Source organism: Myotis brandtii, unplaced genomic scaffold (genome assembly GCF_000412655.1).
Source record: "Myotis brandtii unplaced genomic scaffold, ASM41265v1 scaffold810, whole genome shotgun sequence".
In the NCBI taxonomy this organism is placed as follows: domain Eukaryota; kingdom Metazoa; phylum Chordata; class Mammalia; order Chiroptera; family Vespertilionidae; genus Myotis; species Myotis brandtii.
The window spans coordinates 2303956-2325791 of record NW_005371274.1 but is presented as its reverse complement, the minus strand read 5'-3'; the positions used below and the strand labels follow the sequence as shown (position 1 = coordinate 2325791).

Genomic DNA, 21836 nt, shown 5'->3' with positions numbered 1-21836 from the left:
TCCTAGAGTAAAAACGTTCTGAGAGCAAGAAGTGAGTCTGACGCCTGGGTACAGTCCAGTGTGGAACAGTCAGTGCGTATTTGCTGAATGAATAGAGAATCGAGCAGGTATCTTCTGTGGCTCACATTTCTGATATTTTATTCTTTTGTTCTCTAACATTCTCACTGCAACTACGTCTACAGATTTGCTCAGAGCGTGTGTTCTGTGAGGCCCTTGAGGGTAGAGTCTGGGTATCTAATTTGTCCTTCTATTCTCAGTGTCCTTCCTCTGTTAACACTTCACCATCTGGCCCCGTTCATCTTCTTGGTCATCCCCAACATCTTCAAACTCCTAGCAATTCCTTGAACATACCCGGCTGTCCTCTTGGCCTGCATGCCGTTTCTGTCTGTTTGGCTAAATCTTCCTTCTGCAACATCATCTTCTTAATGCTCTGATAACACTGTGAAATCACTGCTCTTTTATTTACCTACAAGCATTGTTTATGGGTTGGGCTCCATCACTAAACCACCTCCTGCACCACCTCAGTGTCTGCCACCCAGTACACCTTCAGTAGGTATTGGCTGGATGAATCAATGACTAACCTTCTACAAATGGCAGGTGGGTGTCCCATAGCATCACCATGTGGGGTTTGGCATCTAAGGGAAAGTGAGGGGAAAGGTGAAGGGAAGGGGCAGGGAAGGAGGGAAATCCCACCTGAAACTGACAAAGAGTGTCATGGTCCAAGTGTAATTTAACAGAAACCATTCACCCACCTTTCCTTTGTTGCAAGCAGAGTTATCTGCTTTCTTTATCCTCTTGGGGATTTCTTCATTATACTCAAACTGAAGCTTGTCGCTACACGATTTGCTTTCAGGTCTGTCTTCTAGAATGTTATCTGAAAATGAGTTGGCAGGCTTCAGCGCACAAGAACCAAATGCTCACTCAAGGGCTACGTCTACGTCGTGGCAAGGATACCCAGACACTTGTGCTTGTTGTGAGACAAGGCTGGCTACATGTTACCAAAATGATGGCTTGAAGTATAATTTTTAGATTTTGTTAAACAGTGTGCTTATTTTTGATTGCATGGATTCATTTGCCAGTAGTTTTGATACCACACAGACATCATCTAAATGAGAAGGCTCGTTTTCACATAGATGACTGGCTCTGTGCAAAGATGACAGAAGATGCCCTGTGTCAAGAAGCTCTCGGCACACGGGTTGGGGAAGGATTTAGTGGTTGAAGCACTTCTAGATGGTGAGTGGTTTAATCACTCTCACTTTGAAATGAAGCTATTAGCCTCTTTCACCTCTAGAAATGTCAAAACCAGAAGAAAAAAAGACATTGTCATTTGCAATGCAGTTTTCACAATTATACTTAATTAAAAAGTAAAGTTTTCATACTTGTCTATCAATTGATTAAGTGAGAATCTTAGGGATAGGAATTGAAATATATCTAAAAATATGCAAAGTATGAGAGATACTTCTATACTTTGGTCTTATGTTGAATTTCTATTCAAAATGTCTTTAAAAGTGTTAGAGGTACATCACGATTATGTTCTTTTAAAATGAAAAACATGAAAGCACATTTCTCACCTCGGACTTACTATCTCATCAGACCACAAATGCTTAGGCCAAAATATCGTTATACCAAATCAGGGCCATGCAGGCTGCCACAAGGTAAGTGAGATCAATCATTTTACTACATTTTTATTCACGTAAGTGTCACAACGTCATACTAATCGGGCCTAAGAAACTGGAAACAGATGCTGACATTCATGCAGTTAAAATGGCCAGTTCGAGTGGCTTTACCTTCCTGACAGTTAGGAGCAGGAGAAGCAGTAAGGACATCTGCTACAGAAAAACAGAATCAGAAAGGAGATAAAAGTAAGAGAAATTAAGACAAAAAAGCCAGATAAATTAAACTCAGGTATGAAGCAGAGCATAAATAACAACAGCTTAGGTGATAAGATAAATGAAATAAGAACTCTTCCATCGATGTACTATTTTGACTACTAAGGGATGCAAAGGCTAGCAATAAAAGAAGCACAAACATTGTTAATGTGTAACATGCTGCCACACTCACATTTTGCATTAATACTCCCAATAATACATTATGTCCACTGGATATAAGTTGATTAATTGTTTTAGGACCATGTAGTCATTGTGATAGAATATTTCTATATTAAGTTGCCAGTTCAAATCTATACTCTAGGGCATGTTCAAAGCTAGTCAGGATAAATAGCAAGGTTGGAAAAAATTAATTGATATTTATTGAAATTTAATTAAATAGTCGCTTAGAACTTACTGGCTAAAAGGCAGAGTAGTGGTTCCTGAAACACATGAGCCCCATGTACAACACCCTTTAGATTTTCTGGAAGCAATTTTGGAATTGCCACATTTTTACAGCAAAGGAGGCTTCAGACTAATTCATTTTATAGATGTGGATACGGAGGCCTGGGGCTGTCACAGAGATAAACTGCGCCCCCAGATTCTCGAGACGGATTCTCAACCTGGGCTGCTTGCGAGGGCCTCAGAAGGCCTGTGAACACTCTTGCAAATTTATGCAGAAATTTGAGAGCACGATCATTTCTGAGGGGACTGGGCACAGCTTAGAAGGGACCCATCATTACAAGAAGCTGATGAAGCTGGGACTGGTCCTGCGCACAGCAGGCAGGCTTCTCTGTCCTTCTCAGCTCAGCTGGAGAAAGTGAAGATGGTGGAGGGAAGCAGAGAGGAGTAAGGCAACACACCACCACCACCAAAAGTGCAAGACTGACAGGACCCGTAACAGGAGCATCAAGAAGCCTGCACAGGCCAGACTTCAACACGTCACGTCACGGCATAACTATGAGGCCCGTTTGGGAATCAGCCCGTCAGAGCATTCTTTCAGTGAAATGGGAAATAATCACGTGGCGGCAGAGGATTTGATTGTTGTAGGTCCTAACTGTTAGTGCTGGAAGAAGGGAGAATGTCAGCCAACATGTAACAGAGCCTTCTCATTACACACCCGAGGGGCCTAAGGCCACAGTGTGAAAGGACAATGCCCAAGTCTCACAGTCCATGGGGCAGACCTGGTGGGGCTCCCCCTCCATGTACCCCCCCCCCCCCAGCACATGCTGGTTTTAGAAAAGCACTCTACTATTATAGATATTCAGTGGAGTAGGGTTTAAATTTTACTCTCCTGAAAATATAGGCATACCTCATTTTATTGTGCTTTACTGATATTGCAGTTTTTTACAAGCTCTTCCACCAGCAAAAATATTATGACTATTGCGGTGGTCTGGAACCCAACCTGCAATATCTCTGAGGTATGCCTGTAAATCAGAAAGATCTTTCCCCAACCTGTTCATTTTTAATTTGCATATCACCAATAATAATAATAATAATAATGAAAAGCCAGCTCCTTTCTTTTTTAAAAAAATATATTTTTTATTGATTTCAGAGAGAGAGGGAGAGAGAGATAGAAACATTAATGATAAGAGGGAATCATTGATAGGCTGCCTCCTGCATGCCCCCTACTGGGGTTTGAGCCCACAACCCGGGCATGTGCCCTTGACTGGAATCGAACCTGGGACCCTTCAGGCTGACGCTCTATCCACTGAGCCAAACCAACTAGGGCACCAGCTCCTTTCTTGTTATTAAAAGTACAGAAAAAAACACACAGGATGATTTATGATAGAGAATGGATGTATCTTCCAATGCACTAACTTCTTACAGAAGGAAATTACTTCTGGATTGGTTGATATCTTAAATATCAACCAAAAAAGTTGGTTTTCATTTCTTATCTGAATAAATTTGTTCTTCTATGGGAAAACATCACCATGACTGTTGTAGGGACCCACGGGGAAGAATAAGTCAATATAGAAATATTCATATTCCCACAACTTTTCAAGAATAAAATATAAAAATTATTTTTCTCCCTCTTTTAACCTCCCCATTAGAGAATATGACCCTCATTAATCTGATGGGATTTCAAAGAAATAAATTGGTTTTTAGTTGATGGTATGAAGCAATCAACTAAAGATAAATATTAAATGGATACAAAAATTCCATTTCTGAATGTCTATCTGAAGGAAACAAAAACAATTCAAAAGGTATCTGCATCCTGGCCAGTGTGGCTCAGCTGGTTCAGCATCGTCCTCTGCACCAGGAGGTTGCTGGTTCACTTCAGTTCAGGGCATAAGCTGGGTTTCAGGCTTGATCCCCAAGTAGGGAGTGTGCAGGAGGCAGCCGATCCATGTTTCTCTCTCATTGATGTTTCTATCTCTCTCTCCCTCTCCCTAAAATCAATAAAAACATACTTTTAAAAAAGATATATGCATCCCTGTGTTCATTGCTGCATCATTCATAATAGCTAAGATATGGAAGCAACCTAAGTGTCCATTGATAGATGAATGGATAAAAAAGATGTGGTACATATATACAATGAAATATTAGTCATAAAAAAGATGAAATCTTGCCATTGGTGACAACATGGATAGACCTAGACCAGTGATGGCGAACCTTTTGAGCTCGGCGTGTCAGCATTTTGAAAAACCCTAGCTTAACTCTGGTGCCGTGTCACATATAGAAATTTTTTGATATTTGCAACCATAGTAAAACAAAGACTTATATTTTTGATATTTATTTTATATATTTAAATGCCATTTAACAAAAAAAAATCAACCAAAAAAATGAGTTCGTGTGTGTCATAGGTTCGCCATCACTGAAGAGAGTATTATGTTAAGTGAAATAAGTGAGAAAGAGAAAGACAAATACCGTATGATTTCACTTATATGTGAAATCTAAAAAATAAACAAATAAAACAAACAAACAAAACAAAACAGAAACAGACTCAAATACAGAGAACAAACTGATGGTTGCCAGAAGGTATGGACATGGGAGATGAGTGAAAAGGGGAAAGAAGAGGCACAAACCTCCAGGTATTAAAAAAAAAGTCCAGGGGATGCAATGTACAGTATAGAAAACTTATTATCATAGTAACTTTGTATGGTGAGTTACTAGATTTATTGTAGTGAGGACATAAATGTTGAGTCACTATGCTGCTCACCTGAAATTAATATAATAATATATGTCAACTATACTTAAATTTAAAAAATGGACAGACTAGAAATGTATTTGGAGGGGGGTGCGCACAAAAAGACTGGCTTGTAACTACTGGCCACGGTGGAGGTTCAAGGAGCCAAACATGACTAGGAGACAGTTCTGCTGTGTGAGAAGCAGATACCTGGAGGGCAGTTTGGCTGTCTTAATGCCAGTGGTGAGTGGTCCCTGGTCGGTGCATATATGCATATTAGCAAAACAATTATCTTACAGCGAAGTAATGCATTCCACTTGTACAATATTTACATAAATAAGAACGTTGGCATATTTTCCTTACTACACTGTTGCCTTACAGAATTTGCCAAAGTAAAACAGTCTATCATCAGTAACGATACCTGAGAGGACATTTTGTAATCTGTAACAAATGACACTAATTTAGTGCAAACAAAACACACCCAAAACTTAATTCTCATGTAAAAAGAATCCTTCACCGATAACAATTTCTAGATAACATTATTCAGGTGACTTTTTTGTATTGCGCCATTAGCTTGCCCATGTTTTGTCCCTTTGGTGGGGCTGGGAGAAAATGTGTCGTTGGTTTAGTAATGTGAGAAGGAGGTTGGTGGGGTAAGGAAATGATGCCTCTTTCTTTTTCATGCTCCTAGAAATCAGGAGTGAAAGCTGTGAGAGGGAGAGCGGAGAGTACAGGAACATCATGCTGCCCCCTGCAGGTGATGCAGGAGACAGCAACGATTCCGCCACAGTCTACAATTCCTGCTGAGAGCATCAATCAAGTCAGAAACTGCAGAGAAACCCCATTCTCAGCTTTTCCTCTAGAAACCCACTTAGGAATGACTCCTGTGTTGCTTCCCATACCTTCCTCTTCTTTCCTTGAGTGGTGGCTGTAGTGGCTAACTTGGTCCTTCTTGCTAAGTGATAGGATTCAGAAACTCTTGGACAATATATTACAACAGTTTGTATTGCTGGTCTCTGGAGTGTTGGGCTTATTTTTTTGGGGGGGGGGGGAAGACACCACTCCCTCCTCCCCCAACAGAAAATCAAGGCACTTCCCTGCACACAGCATAGGGTCTGTTTCTCTTACCATCAGAGAGAGATTCATAGTCATAATCATATTCGTCCTCTTCATCTTCCTCCTCCTCATTATTAGTAGGTGGGGGGTTGACATTCCCACCATTGTAAGCCTGAGCTTGCATGGATGCTAACTGATGAGCCTGTAAGATATCAACAATTAAAGACTGCAGATGCTAAGCTACTGAACGTTCATTTACAGCTTTCAAAATGACCATCTCATGCTAAAAGTGGTTTATCCTATTTTGATTCATTTGGGAAAGAAAAAAAAAATCTAAATTCACTTGAAGTACAAGGTTAATCATTGGGTGAATGCTAACTTTTCTGCAAGAGGGATCCTGGCGCTTTCTTCAAGAAAAATCCTAAGGAATCGTGGTTCCCTGAGGCAAACCCTCCCGGAGAAACCTTGGTGCCTCAGACCCAAATGCTGAAGTGGACCAACCCATCAATTCTGGAAAAGTAAATCTTTGCTAAGAAATCATTTTTCTTTTTCCTTCTTAAAATAATATTTAAAGGCCTTTGACCTTGAGAAAAATGTTAGAATCCCTATGGATGAAGAGACCAACAGATTAATTTCATCAGTCAGATTAATAGGCTTAGAAACTTCCAAAAACTTGGTATCGCTGCTAGGAAGATCATAAGCCTTATATTCAACTAGAACCACTGTGTGGGGTTATGACAGGGCACAAGAATACAGGTCTGGGCACCTATCATAAGGAAATAATCCAAAATATAGGATTATTTATGTGTATATACTATTTATACATGTAAATGTATATATGTGTGTGTATCTATAAAAACACACATACAGTGGTGGACAAAAGTAGGTTTGTAGTTGCACTGTGACATTATTTAATAAAGCTAGTGTAATAATCATAAGCACGTCTTTTTCCATATGAACAACTGTAAACCTACTTTTGCCCACCCTGTACATTTCTATATCCTTGGTTCAGCATCTATGTATCTATCTCTTGTAATGATATAAAATGACATGCATGAAAGGCTAACTCTTAAATGGAAATACAGCAGGATTCTTGGCCTGTTTTTGTGGCACAGGCCCCTCGGGCAGTGTGGTGAGGTAGGACCCCTTCTCAGAATGACATTTTAAATGTATAAAAATCAATATATAAGATTATACAGGGGAAAAAAAGAATAGTGAAAACAGTTATCAAATGTTGAAAAAACAAATCTGTACAATAGGAATATGGGTTTCTTTATTAACACAGTAAAAGCATGAATATAGGTAGGCCAAGTAACGTTTTTGAAATAGTGACGAGCATATGTAATTCTTGGAGACATTTGTAACAACTGTGATATAATATGAGAAATCTACAGTTTCTGTTGGTGACAAAGACATAGGTACTGCCAATGTCACTGTGGTTTGTTCTCTACATTTATAATTGGAGGAAATGCTAAATTTCAGCCAACAGTTAGTGAAAATGAAGATGTAGTTTGTTTGTTTTTCCATCTAAATTCCGCGACCCCCTGAATTCTATTTCTGGATATTACCAAGATTAAGAATCCCTGTAATACAGGTTGTTTTGGGCCTTGGAATTATGTATATTTTAAAATAATTATTTATTCCCTGAAGTTCTTGAATTGTGGTCATATGACCTTTATAATAAATACATATACGTAAGCAAGATACAGATTAGCCTATGTCTATAGCTGTATCCACCTGGATAACTGAACACTGTCTAGGCTGGGACTTCTCAAAGTGAGTTTTGTGTAACACTCTCAGTTATGTAAAAACTGACAATTAGCCCTAGCCGATTTGGCTCAGTGGATAGAGCCTCTGCCTGCAGACTGAAGGGTCCCAGGTTCGATTCTGGCCAAAGGCATATGCCTGGGTTGCGGGCTCGATTCCCAGTAGGGGGCGTGCAGGAGGCAGCCGATTAATGATTCTCATCATTGATGTTTCTCTCTCTCTCCCCCTCTCCCTTCCTCTCTGAAATCAATAAAAATATATTTAAAAACGGACAATTACAGTAACCACAAAACACAATGGAAGTTTGGAAACAGCCACTTAAGCAAACTGAAACACATTCCTACTACGGAGCTTCACATGGCCTTTACTTAATATGCTAAAGGGCACGACTTGTCAAAGATTTCCAGTACAGCCTTTCCCATGCTTTTTAATCGGGGAATTTTAAATCTTTTTTCAGAGAGTCTCATAGGATTAGCAGTCTTCAAAGCTTCAGGGAATCTTCTCTAGACACAAGTGAGCCACAAAAGCATGTCTATTAGTCATGGATAAGAGAAGGGCCTCCATATAGCAAGCATTCAAGGGAAAGCCAAATGCTGGGAATGATGCTGCAAAGAGCCCGGTTGGCTCACTGGCAGAAAAATGTGTGAGCTGTATGCTAGGAGTGGTGCCACGCAAATTCCCACTGCCTCGTAAATGTTGGAAAGTGAGTGCTAAGGTCCCTAGATGCTCAGATACTTCCCCCAGCGCAAGAAGTACGGGAGAGGTGCCCAAATGGACAGTCAAGAGCGGACACCACTATTCTTTGCAATATGCTACTTATTCTGAGACAGAAAAACAGGCCCCCTAGCCCTTGAATAAAAGCAATGCAGGCCCTGGTCAGTTTTTCTCAGTGGTTAGAACACTGTCCCACTGACGGCAGGGTCATGGGTTTGATTCTGGTCAAGGGCATGTATCAGTTTGATCCCCAGTTCTGGTCGGGGCACATGCAATCAATCAATGTGTCTCTCTCACATTGAGGTTCCCTCCCTCCTTCCTTCCCTCTCTCCCCGCCTTTCACTCTCTAAAAAAAATCAATGGAAAAAATATCCTTGGATGAAGATTTTTAAAAAAGCAATTTAAATATAGGTTAGGGGGTTAGAGTGAAGGGTCAGACGAGGAGATGGGTCTTGGCAGAAACCATGTCTCACTCTGCTCTGTTCCCCAGAGCCTGGGAGTTCAGGAGACAAGGTCAGAATACAGGAAGCCTGGTGGGGTGCAGTCAGGAGGGTTCAATAAGAGCCTCAGCAAGAGCTTGAGGCAGATGGAGGGCTTCAGAAATCCCACTCTGAGTTAGCCCATCCTCACTGAGGGTAAGTCCTTGTATAGAAATGACCCAGGCCTTCCGAGTTAGGGGCTGGGTCTGCGCACACTGGAGCTCAAAGCATCCATTCACCCAGCCTGGTGTGAACGCAGGTCACCAGGTCCACAGCCTGCCGGGCACCTGCAAGTCTTCACAGACATGACTGTCAACATTCCCTGGGATATCAGGGTGGGATGGTCTTAAAAAACTGGAAATGGGATTACACTGTCCCATTTTTCCAAAAGTTGTGGAAATTATATGGTAGGAAGTGCCAAGTTACCTGACAATAGCTGGTTGTGAGAACACAGAAAATAAAGAGGTGGTTAGGAAGAGTTAGCGTGGTTTTACTAACAAATCTCCCACACAGTAACCGCTTAGGCTTTTTGGATAAGGTCTCACTTTGTGGGAAATAACAGATAAGCAATATTTCCAAACTTTCAGGATGATATAATTACAACAGATTACCAGGCCTGACTTGAAAATTCAGACTTCATTGGGCAGATTAGGGACCTAAGAATCTATGTTTTTAAATCTGTTCCAGTGATTCTCATCAATATATTCTGACTCCTGTGTTGTGTTTGAGAAGGTCTTTTCTGAGGACCTAGGTCTGAATCCTAGCTCTGCCATGAGTAGCTGGGTGGCACTGAGACAGTCCCATCAAGGGCTAGGCAGGCCTCACTTTTCTCTTCTATAAATAAAGGAGTTGAAAGTGACTCTGGAGAAATGTGGGCTGCAAGAAAGGGGAGCACCAGCTGGGAGCGCTAAGCACTAACCTCCAGGAGGCTCTGTGAGAAGGGCCACAGGCTCTCTATTCGGCTGTCTGGCCCAAGGACAACCTGGGATGAGGGCACAGTTTGAAAAACTGACATTGATGACAGATGTCAAAATTTACAATTATAAATGCAATAATTGCATGCTGCAATAACATACCAAAGTCAAGAAGAGTGAATTTAACCAAGATAAATATGAGGCTCCTGCACACGAAAGGTTAAAATTAACTGCAAACCTGGAAAAATGGGGAGACGAGACATAAGAACAGTCCCTGTGAAAAGAACTGAACTCTTTTTTGTTTTCCACAAAGTCAACATGAGCCTGGTGTGCATGAGAGAATTTTAAAAGTGAGTGCAGTTCTAGGCTGCATTAACTGAGGCATGACGCTCACATGAAGAGAGGTGATGGCTTCCCTGTCCTCATGCTGCCAGACCCTAGTTGGAGAAGTTCTGGAAATCACGTTTTTAAGACTGGCAAATTCAAAAATGTCTACAAATTTAAGACTATCCAAAATATTCTTAATGAAAAGTGAAGGCTCTTAGCAGCCATATCCTGTGGGGAACAGTTGACACAAGAATGTTTAGCTTGGAGAAGAGAAACACTGGTGGGGAGACACATGCTCGCTTTCTAGATATGCAATTAGCCTGTGCAGCTGCAGAGGGAAGAAGTACTGCCAAAGAGTAGGAGGAACAGGAAGGAGGATTTGGGCTCCACATAAAGAAGACTTCTGTACAACACAATCTATTCATTAGTGGGATGGAGGCTGCATAAGTGACTGCAAATGACCGTGTGCAGGACAGGAAAGGCAAACGCTCCAAGGACACTCAGACACATCTTGAAGCCAGTAGAGATATGCACAGGGCAGCGTGTCTGCTTGGCAGGGAGAAGTGGGCAGTAGTTGCTGGGTAAAGAAAGTAGCACAGAGGAACAGTGTTGCAGAAGAAAAGGCCCCCAATGCTGGTTGGTTGTGAGTTAGTGACGCAGCCCTGGAGGAGGGCCAGGCAAAAGAGAACATGGGCTAATATTGTACAGTTGACCCTTGAACAACACAGGTGTGAGGACACTGAACCCAAGTATAACTTTCGACTTCCCCAAAACTTAACCACTAATTGCCTACTGTTAACAGGAAGCTTTACTGATACCATTAATAGCCGATTGCCCATAACCCATAACCTTTTTAACAAGAGAACAGTACCTTTTGCTTTAAGATATCCACCGGCGTCTGGTGGGCTTTTAGCTTCTTATTTTTGAGAAGTACCTTCCTTCTAAGTTGGTCAGGGGAAGGAAGCATTGGATCATCTGAGAAATCACTTTCAAATAAGAACTTAGCCACCAGTTTTTCTCCAAATACAGTCTAGAAAGAAAAACACATAATCAATGCCTTTTATCTATACTTGAATTGTTTCAGCCCCGTTGAATTGTTTCTAAAATACTAGAAAGAGGAAGTAGCAAAGAAGCTGTGTCCCCATCTCCCCAGTAGTTTCCTACTGGGAGGAAGGGAGGTGGTGAGAAGGCAGGGAGGAGAGGCCAGGCCATTTCCTCCACGGGGCGAGCTCTAACTCTTCAGGAGAATGCTCTGGGGTCTAATGTAGTAAAGAAAAAAACAGAGATTCAGTTAGAGGCTGTGGTTTGTAGAGTATGGCCTGCTCCAGATGCGGGTAAGAAATCAAAGAATAGAAACCTTGAAGTAGGTAGGGAGTAGGGACAAAGATGAAAGATAATAGGGAGAATTCACCATTTGGTACAAAGAACCACAGACACCATTCTCAGAAAGATTCTGAGCACTGGCTCCAAAGTGGAGTATGTGTGCTTCAAGGAGGTGGGAGAGGATCAGGCACAGGATGATCCACTGGGGTAAGGGTAGGAAATACGGCAAATGCTATTTCTAGCTATTTTTAATTAGAAAAGAACAAAAATGGAAGCTGATTAATGTTTAATGTACAAACTGAAATGATGGCTCGTTCCCTCAGTCTGTAAGTCAGACTCGGTCTGATGACAGGAGCTGCTTATGGAGGTCCCTGAGGGACAAGGAGGAGCCTCCTGATGTAGTAGATTCAAAATTTCAGAAATAATGAAGCATATCTGTAATAATGGTATCTCCCCTGCCAGATAAGTATTACGTAATGAAGCATATTCAGTCACATGAAAACTTTAGACAATAAGTAAATAGCAAATTCACTTTAAAAATTTTTTTATGAGAGCAAAGTTTTTTCTAACCATTAATAAGTAATAGTATTTAAAATTCACTTATTACTTTATCCTTCCTGTTATTCCTTTTTATATTCTACTTTTTGCATGTTTTAATATATGAAATAAGTTAATAAATAGGATATGTATATGATTTAGAAATAAGTCAATAAGTACACCAAAGGAATACATGTCTTAGTGTTTTACTGTTAGGAGTATATAATCAAAAAAGTTTAGAGACCATTCTTCTAAATGATGGCAAAGGAAAGACATATGAAAGGCTAGTTTTGTTGGCATTAGCGTTTGAGGACATTTCCTGCTGGCTATGTCCCTCCCTCCCACTGAAAGCCATGTTTCCACAAAAGCCTCTACCAGTGGAGGGTAGGGGACAGTATAATAGCATATTTGCCCCTAAATCTGCTTTATAGTTTCCTTGTATAAGGAAGGGCGGAGTGTTACCATAGCAACTGCTGTGGCCACGCCGAGCTCCTTGCCAACTTGGACCCTGTATCTGTGGGGTGGGCCTCAGGAAGATTTGACTGATTTGCCCTGAGATATTGTCAGCTTTTCCACAAACAATGACAGGGAACATCTTGGCACCCCTGATTTGTGGTTCCAGAAGCATTGGAGGGTTGGCCTCTCCAAAGAACCACAGAACAAAACAATGCTTCTATTACTCCAGCTGAAAAGATGAACCTTCCAGGAGAAAGACCAAGCCTCCAGGGCACCCTGATTTCTCAGGTCTGAGGGACCCTAATTGTGCTTCACAGCTGGAATCCAGTTGTGGTGTGGTCCACAGTGGCTCGTATAAAACTTGCCTTATCAGCAATGGCAAGACAAGGGCCAAGATACCACCCTGCCTCTTAGCTAAAAGTGTACCTTGAAAATGTCTGCCATTTTTCGTTGCTGAGGCAATGAACAGTGGTTTTCAATTGATATGATGATTGGCAGGTCAGAGTTGATGAAGGCACTGCGATCAATGGCTTCGATCACGTCCTACGAGAGATACAACAGCTCATTAGGGTCTGTCTTATGAGACATCTCATTAGGTATTTGTCCAAGGTGTCAGAAGGCAAGGTACTTACAGCCTCAGAAGGCATCTAAATTATAATTTTCAGAAGGCTCTGGCCAAAGTGGTTTTTATATTTTCAAATTAAGTAAGAGGATAAGGCTATTTTCTATAAAGACATTAAACTGATCATATTGAGTTTTGTTCACATGCTATAAGAAACAGTATGCTGAATTTAACAAATCATTAATATATTTATATTGTGTATACTGTAGGTAAAATACATTATTTTAGTTATAGCATCAAAAATTGTAAGCATAAGATACTTTCCTGCTCTCAAGGAGTTTATAATCTACTTGGCGCAATGAGACATACACCACATATATTTATGTGTATATGTAAACACAATTATCAACTTCCAATCCCCTCAATGTAAAGTAAAAGGGTTTTAAGAAGGCTGAATAGGGAAATAAGTTAAAGAGAAAATGCATTTTAGCCATTATCTCCACAGATGAGAGAAATAATAATCTTTTCCAGACAAGCCACAGTTCAGAGAAAAATGATGTTGCACAGCCAAAGACCCTCTGAATGAGGATAGTAATCACACAATGAAATAATAAACTACTTAGAATTTGAAATAGTAATCCAATGAGACTAATCTTCCTGGGCAACCAACTCCCCAAGTGGAACCAATTCTCATTTCTTTATAATGTTAATTATTGAATCATCTCTTAACACATGTTGTTGGCCTCTGTTAGCAGGACAAATGACCTTTAATTCTTATAGCAAAGGAATAGCCCTTGAACTTTATATATCATCACATAATGTAAAAATTACAACAATACAGGGGTAAGCAAAAGTAGGTTTATAGTTTGGAAAGAAGACAAATAATACAAATAAATACTACAAGAATAAACTGTGTATCATGTACTCACAACTGTAAACCTACTTTTGTCAACCCCTATATTATTATGTGAAAACTAACTTAAGGTAATGGTAACTAAACTTTGGTTGAATGAGAATCTAATAAGAGTTTTATATCAATTCCCAGAAAAATGAACATGCGTGCAGCCTACATAACACTGTAAATGCTGTGGAGTCTTCAGAGCAAGGATCAGAACCCTCGACCTAAGGTACAATGTGTTAGTCACTGATTTAAGTGGCAAATGAAGATAATGACTCTTTGAGATTTGATTTAAAGAAAGCTATGAAGCATCACCTTGAAGGGGATCTTGGTTGTCAGTGTATGTCCATGGTAAATGATGGGCATCCCATCATCTCCATCCCAGCAGTCCAACTCTACGCTCCTACAGCCTTGCAGGAGGACCTGTGTGATCAATGAAAAAATCCACCCCAGATAAGTGAATGGAGAGAAAGCCTCAAATTAAACCCCGCACATGATTCTATATATCAGTGTTCACATTCAGGGCTAAAGCAGAAGGGCATTCGAACTAAAATAAACATTGCATCTTGGCCAAGGGCCACATCTCATCATGGGTGGGGAAGGCAGAGGACAGATTAAGGTGGAAAGAGTGCTTACCAGAGCTGAATACCATCGGAAAGTAAATTTGATAGCAAAAACATGTGACCATTTTCCCAGCAACTTTGGTCTCTCAAGGGAGCTGTATATACATGGCACATGCTGAACTGAGAGAGCCAGGCTGGGCTCTGTCTAGGCAGATGTCAGTGGAGGTGATGCCACAGCCCAGAGGAGATGAGGCCACTGATTCCTTAATTAACTTAAAAATATGTTTTTATTGATTTCATAGAGGAAGGAAGAGGGAAATAGAAACATCAATGATCAGAGAGAATCATTGATCAGTTGCCTCCTGCACACCCCCTACTGGGGATTGAGCCTGCAACCCTATATGCCCTGACCAGGAATCAAACCGTGACCTTCTGGTTCATAGGTTGATGCTCACCCACTGAGCCACACCAGCCAGGCCTTAATTAACTTTTATTAAATGAAACCAATAAGGATAAAATCTTCATTTAGATACAAATTCTGCCACTGGCTAATTAATGCATTTGCTATGAACATGTAGCATGTAAGAAGAGTATAAGCAAGGAGTTATCAAGGACTGTTGTCTAATCCTACAGCAGAGATGGAAAATAAGCCATAGTTGACTCTCCCATATCTTTAGCAGACATTAGTAATCAATCACAGCACAGCTGCTCCATATATATATATAAAATTGATTTCAGAGAGGAAGGGAGGAGAGAGAGATAGAAACAACAATGATAAGAATCACTGACTAGCTGCCTCCTGCATGCCCCCTACTGGGGATCAAGCCCACAATCCAGGCATGTGCCTTGACTGGGAATCGAACCATGACATCCTGGTTCATAAGTCGACACTCAACCACTGAGCCACACTGGTTGGACTACTCCCTAAGCTTTGATATGTTATCTCACAACCTCTTTGGCAAAGTGCTCCAGGGAAACACTACCAATGAATCAGTTGACAGGATACCTCTTTGCTATCCTGGACCTAGAGTTGGAAGCAGAGCTCCTGACATGTGTGTGTGGGTTGCAGCTCTGCATTGTTTGCTTGAAGCAACCTCTTCCTCCATAGAATCTATTAGCAGACTGTATTTTAGGACAGTCTTGAAAGGGTATTGAAAGGATAACCCATGCCAAGAGCATATCTGCAAATGGGCCAAGTCATGGATGTGAGAATCCACATAATTATTACCATGTGACAGCACTCCAAAACTGGGGGCTATTGGCCAGTAGAGTTGCTGCAACAAAACTGATAGTGGAATCCCTCTTATTTTAATATTTTGTATGAAATATTTTGTAGATCCTTCCCACTGCACATCATGCAGCACTCAATCTTCCGGGGTGACCCATCTTCCCAGGTGGAACCTATTCTGTGGCCTGAAATCCCACAGCTCTCAGCTTCTTCCTGCAGCTAGAGTTCCCAGAGGTGTGTTGCTCGGGGCTGAAAACTGTTGTGTAATATGTCAGCTGAAACATGAGGCTGTTCATCTCTGTGGTGCACCTGCCACACTGGGAAGAACGTTCACTGCCTCGCAGCAGATGGGGTGATTTTTCAGCATGAAAAGACTAGCACTCTTTATCTAGGTCTGCAGGACCTTAAGCTGTCCGTATATGGCTAGCAAAGGAAGACCAGAGCTGGCAATTCCAGGTGAAAACAGGGCTTTCTCTCAGTCCCCATCTGACCCATAGAATAACACTAGGAAGTAATTAGAAGGGCTGAGGGAGGGAGTGGTGAGAAATAAAAGTAAAGGGAGACTCATACTAGGTTTAATCACCTCTGTTTGTCTATTTGAGGGGCTGTTGCGCCTAATTCAAAAGCTGCGACAACCTCACTTTGGGTGTAATGTTAAGGAGTTAAAGAAAAATTTTGAAATCAAACAGGAAAATGAAGTAGGAATAAAAGTTGGGACATTGGTCTTTGCTTATTTTCTTGGGAGAAATTCTCTCTCTCTCTTCATTCCCCCCATCCCCCCAAAAAAGCAATGGATTTCAAACTTTTTAACCTTGGAATTCTCTGTGCAAAGGCAGGGCCGATATGCACAGCTCATAAAAGAGCAGGACTTCAGCTGCAGTGGGGGTAAGCATGGGACCCCTTCTCCTCTACTGCTTGCTCATCTCAGTGTCAGCAGCTGAGGCCCCTTCACAGCACTTCTATTTCAAAAATCATTATTTTAAGGACATGTCTTCATTTCATAATAAAAGCTGCTTAGCTTTTAGAGTTTAGAGCACATATTTCATACTAGATAAACTTTGGGACAGAAGTTTGACCCATGCTTTGAGGAATATCTGAGCTAGTCTGGAGAACAAAGGAACCTCGGGTCTGCTGGGTTTGTGTAAACAATACAATGGCAATGTTCACATTTGGACTCCACCCTTTCCCTATAAGCTCAATCACACGCTTATATAGGATGTCCCCCCAAAATGAACAAACACTTAACAGCTGATAGCTCAATTGATGCTTCTTTTGTTCAGATTTAATCCACTGGAATGAATAATTATTTAAAGTATGCATACAATTTTTGGGGGCACCCTGTACTCCTTGGAACTAACCTAGCTTCTTCTTCCTGATAGATTACCTCTTCTTGCAGGAGCTCACAAAATAGGCAGCAGACATGAGGGAATTGCAGAAAATATAACAGGGAGGCAACTGACATGCAGATTATTGAGAGTTGGATGTTTAGGTCAAAAGGATGTGCTTTTTTCTAGTCTAGAGAACCTACTGAATTGCCCAGAATATGCCCATGAATTAAGTATATAGGAACAGTGCCTACAGTCTGGGCAGATCACTCCCCCTTAAGTTGGTTACCATAGGGATGAATTGATTGTCTAACAAATTGCAAAGCATAACAACTTATACTTTGGGAATAACTTCAGAAAGAGTTGCATTTTCTACTATGCTTTCCCACTACAATATATTGATTTATTTAGCATTTAGGGAAACAATTAGATAACTTTCCCATGGGAAAATCTAATTTTAGTAGGAGTAGGTCAGACTAAGTAGGATCTAAAAGCTATGAGTCTCAAATACTTTTTTTCTCTCTCATTGCCCAGAATAAAGGTTAAGTATAGATAGCGAGGAAAAACAAAACAAAAAAGAAGAAAAGAAAACAACTGTACGTATAGGCTGTTTTCCCACACGTCATGTTTCCTCACATTTCACATGCAGTAGTTTCTGAGTTCTTCACAGGAGTCTGGGTCAGGTTTTTGTGACTTTGGGAGTTACATAAATAAGGTTTAATGACAAGCACATTCCAAGGGGATTTCTCAGTACCTGGCTGTAGAGTTCTACTGAGGATTCTCCCTTGAGCTGATGGCCTGTGAGGTAGGTATTGTGTGAAGATTCAATGTAATAGTAGGAGAGGGGCAGCTGTAATTCTTTAATGTTCTCCTGTGATTCATCGTTTTTCGAAGCAAAGTTGTCTTTATCCATCAGAAACCTAGGAGGAAACAAATTTTCTTAGGATTGCATGGGAAAAAGATATACTCTTAAATGATAGGGCAAAAGATATTTTAAAAGTTACCTTGCAAATCCTTCAAATGACATTAGGCCCTGATGACACATACTAATGCTAGGCTCAAACTTCTGCAAGGAATACAAAAAGAGTGTTATTTAGGTAAAGGAACCTAAGGGGGAAAACACCACATCATTTTTTAAAACTGTTCTGTTTTCATCAGGAAACATCTAAACCAAATATTTGAACTAATTTAGCTATGTAGTGGTAAGATGTAGATTTTTTTTTTAAAAAAGAAAACATTTATTACAAGTGAGTTTATTATACGAAGCATATTTACTTAAGAGAAAAGAATAAGGTTGATTTATATGAAAACAAATGGTATCAGTTTATCCAAGTGAAAATGGGGATAAAAATAGCAGCTATCATAGAGCTGGTGAGAGGTAAATTAGATGCTTCTCATAGAGCACTTCGTACAGTGCTTGCACTCGATAATATTACAGTGAGCACTCAGCATGTGATGATCATCTGACATTTTAAGCATTTCCAGTGACCAAATCCAGTCGCTGGAGAGCTAATCCACTGATTCCCAATCAGTTGAAAAGGGAGATTGAAAACCTTGACGAATTCTGTTGCAGGTGACGCAGCCACCATGAATGGTCTCATTCCACTGTGCCCTACCACCCTGTCCTTGCAGCCGCCTGGTTACTGATGAAAGCTTCCTGCTAGGTCTCTGCTTCCACTCCTTCCCCAGCACAGTTCATTCTCCAGTGGAGTCAGAGTGACCTCTTACAAACAGAAATCATGTCATGTTCATTACTCCGCTGCTCAAAAATTTCCAGCAGCTTCCCATTTGTCATGGACTAAAGCCAAACTCCTCACCGTGGCCTAAATGCCTAGATGGCTGGGCCCCTGCCTACCTGTCTGAAATCGTGTCTATGGTGGTCCCTCTGGCTTATGCGGTTCCCATGACACAGCTTTTCTATTGTTTCTCATAAATGTCGAGCTCGCACCTGCTCTGGTCTTTGAACTTGAGGCTTCTGTCTAGAACAGTGATTCCCAAAGTGGGCACTACCGCCCCCCGGTGGGCGCTGCAGCGATCCAGGGGGGCGGTGATGGCCACAGGTGCATTTGGGGGCGATGAGTATCTGCTATTAAAATTTAAAAAAATTAATTTCCAGGGGCTGAGTAATATTTTTTCTGGAAAGGGGGCGGTAGGCCAAATAAGTTTGGGAACCACTGGTCTAGAATGTCCTTTCCTTAGACCTTCAATAGCTTATTTATGCAGGGCTCAGCCAAGTGTAACCTCCTCAGAGTGGCCTTGGCTTATTCCTCTCAGCCTTCCTGCATTACTCCATCCCCTTACTCTGCTCAGTCTTTTCCAGAACCCAATATTATTACTTGAAATTATATTATACAGGGTGGGGCAAAAATAGGCTTTCAGTTGTAGCTACATAAAGCAGAGTTTATTCCTGTATTATTATTTATTAATTATTGCATTATTCTCCATATAAACAACTGTAAACCCACTTTTGCTCCACCCTGTACCTTTATTCATTTATTGTCTGCCTCACCCACTTGAATGCAAGCTGTGTGGAGGGCCAGATCTTGATCTTATGTATTACTATATTCCCAGGTCCTGGAACAGACCCAGGCCCATAGCAGCAATATAAAAAATATTTGCTAAATGACTAAAAAGGTTGAAAGCCTAGACTACTAATTCTATTGCATGTGCTAGAAGAAGAAGAAGGAATGGTGTACTGATTCCTTTTAATAGTCACTGAGTAAGAGAAGGCTTAGGGCCTGTGTTAAATTATATGTTAAATAAGAACACTTATGGCCCTGGCTGGTTTGGTTCAGTGGATAGAGCATCGACCTATGGACTGAAGGGTCCCAGGTTCGATTCCGGTCAAGGGCATGTGCCTGGGTTGTGAGCTCGATCCCCAGTAGGGGGCATGCAGGAGGCAGCTGATTGATGATTCTCTCTCATCATTGATATTTCTATCTCTCTCTCCCTCTCCCTTCCTCTCTGAAATCAATAAAAATATATTAAAAAAAAAGAACACTTATGTATTTTGTATTTAAAAAACAACAACCCAACCCCCTTCTATTTCTGCCCCAAATTTAAAGAGTCTTTGGAAAGAAGTATGGAAAGAATAAATGTTTAGTAGAAAATAATTAGAAGAGTCAGAGGCTTTACACGAGTGTGCACACGAAACAGGTGCATACCTGGATGATGCTGAGGATTTCATCGTAAGTGCAGTGTTCTCCCTGGCAGTTCACTAGGAAGTCATTGAGCTGAAGTATGCCGACCCCAAACACGCCCAGGGATGTGCTCTCGACCCCAGTGCCATTCGTCACGATGCTTGCAGCAGCAATGGCGTCAGAGATCTGCCTCTGGTTGTCTGACAGCTGCTGTTTACTCTTAATGAACAGCCCCAAATCTGAGACATTTCTGGTCAACAAATCTGAAACAGAATCACCCATAAAACATGGACAAACTAGCCAGCATCTTTCACAAAGTTCACTTGGCAGATACCTGTGCTATGGCATTATTAAGCTGGAGAAATTCTTCACCATTCTGTCTAAACAAGCCAGCAAACTCATTGCATATTCCTGGCTTCGCAGAGTAGAGGGATAAAAAAAGGAATCAATGAATAAGTAAAAGAAACTAAGAGAGAGCTAGATCGATGACCTCGAAAGCCCATGAGCTTTGGTATTTGAGGGGAACTAAATGTACATCAATTGGGGATTTTAGGCTGAATTTGAACTTTAGATTTTAGAATAACTATTATATTTTTATATTTTCAGAGACTGAAGATGAACCTTTAAAATTACAGTTTTTCTGTACTTTAAAGATGTAAATATTCTCTGTGGAATCTCAGAGGGAAGGCAGGGGAGGGTGGGTGGGGGGGAGGATATTAACCAAAGAACTTGTAGGCATAACCCATGGGCACAGGAAATAGTATGGTGAAAGCTAGGGGTGGGGGCGAGGGGTGGACTAGAAGGTGCTAAAGGGGGGAAAAAGGAGACATCAGTAATACTTTCAACAATAAAGATTAACAAAAGTAAAAGTGTAACTATAAACATTTGTGTGCAGGTTTCTGTGTGAACAAACATAGGTTTTCAGTTCATTTGTGTAAATACCAAGAAATGCAATTGCTGGATGGTATGGTAAGAGTACGTTTAGTTTTGTAAGAAGCTGCCCAACTCCCTTCTGAAGTTGGTGGGAGTGTACCATCTTACACCCCCACCAGCAAGGCTGCAGTGGCACCACATTGACACCACCTTGGCCAGACATGTTCACTGTGGCCACTTGGAAGACAGCCTGGCATGTTCCCACAGAGTCAACCATGGGCTCATCCTACGACCCAGCAATTGCGTTCCGAGGTGTTTACCCACATGAGGTGAAAAGTCACATGCACACTAAAACTTATACACAGTGTTTCATCAGCTTTATTTATCATTGCTAAAACTTGGAAGCAACCAGGAATCCTTCCATAGGTGAATGACTAAGCAAACTATGATAAATCCATACAATGGAATATTATCTATGACTAGAGGCCCGGTGCACAAAAATTTGTGCCCTCGGGGGGGAAGGGGGGGGTCCCTCAGCCCGGCCTGTGCCCTCTCGCAGTCTGGACCCCTCGGGAGATAACGACCTGCTGGCTTAGGCCTGCTCCTGGGTGGCAGAGGGCAGGCCCAATCCCTAGGTGCAGCCCCTGGTCGGGCTCAGAGCAGGGCTGATTGGGGAGTT

At 41.3% G+C, this 21836-nt stretch overlaps 1 protein-coding gene across 4 annotated transcripts in view; it reads right to left on the bottom strand.

Moving 5' to 3' along the window:
* Positions 1 to 21836, bottom strand: part of PLCE1 (phospholipase C, epsilon 1) — a 255192-nt gene that overhangs the window by 29132 nt on the left and 204224 nt on the right. For 2 of the 4 annotated variants that reach the window (XM_014531564.1, XM_014531565.1), the window contains exons 13-21: positions 20309 to 20547; positions 18149 to 18210; positions 17899 to 18064; positions 14344 to 14451; positions 12995 to 13111; positions 11124 to 11282; positions 6124 to 6253; positions 1788 to 1826; positions 753 to 874 (exon numbers count right to left, since the gene is read on the bottom strand). In XM_014531564.1, the coding sequence (XP_014387050.1) occupies positions 753 to 874; positions 1788 to 1826; positions 6124 to 6253; positions 11124 to 11282; positions 12995 to 13111; positions 14344 to 14451; positions 17899 to 18064; positions 18149 to 18210; positions 20309 to 20547 (1142 nt within the window). The remainder of the gene's footprint in view (positions 1 to 752; positions 875 to 1787; positions 1827 to 6123; positions 6254 to 11123; positions 11283 to 12994; positions 13112 to 14343; positions 14452 to 17898; positions 18065 to 18148; positions 18211 to 20308; positions 20548 to 21836) is intronic. The other 2 variants (XM_005884057.2, XM_005884058.2) reach the window with 1 other exon arrangement.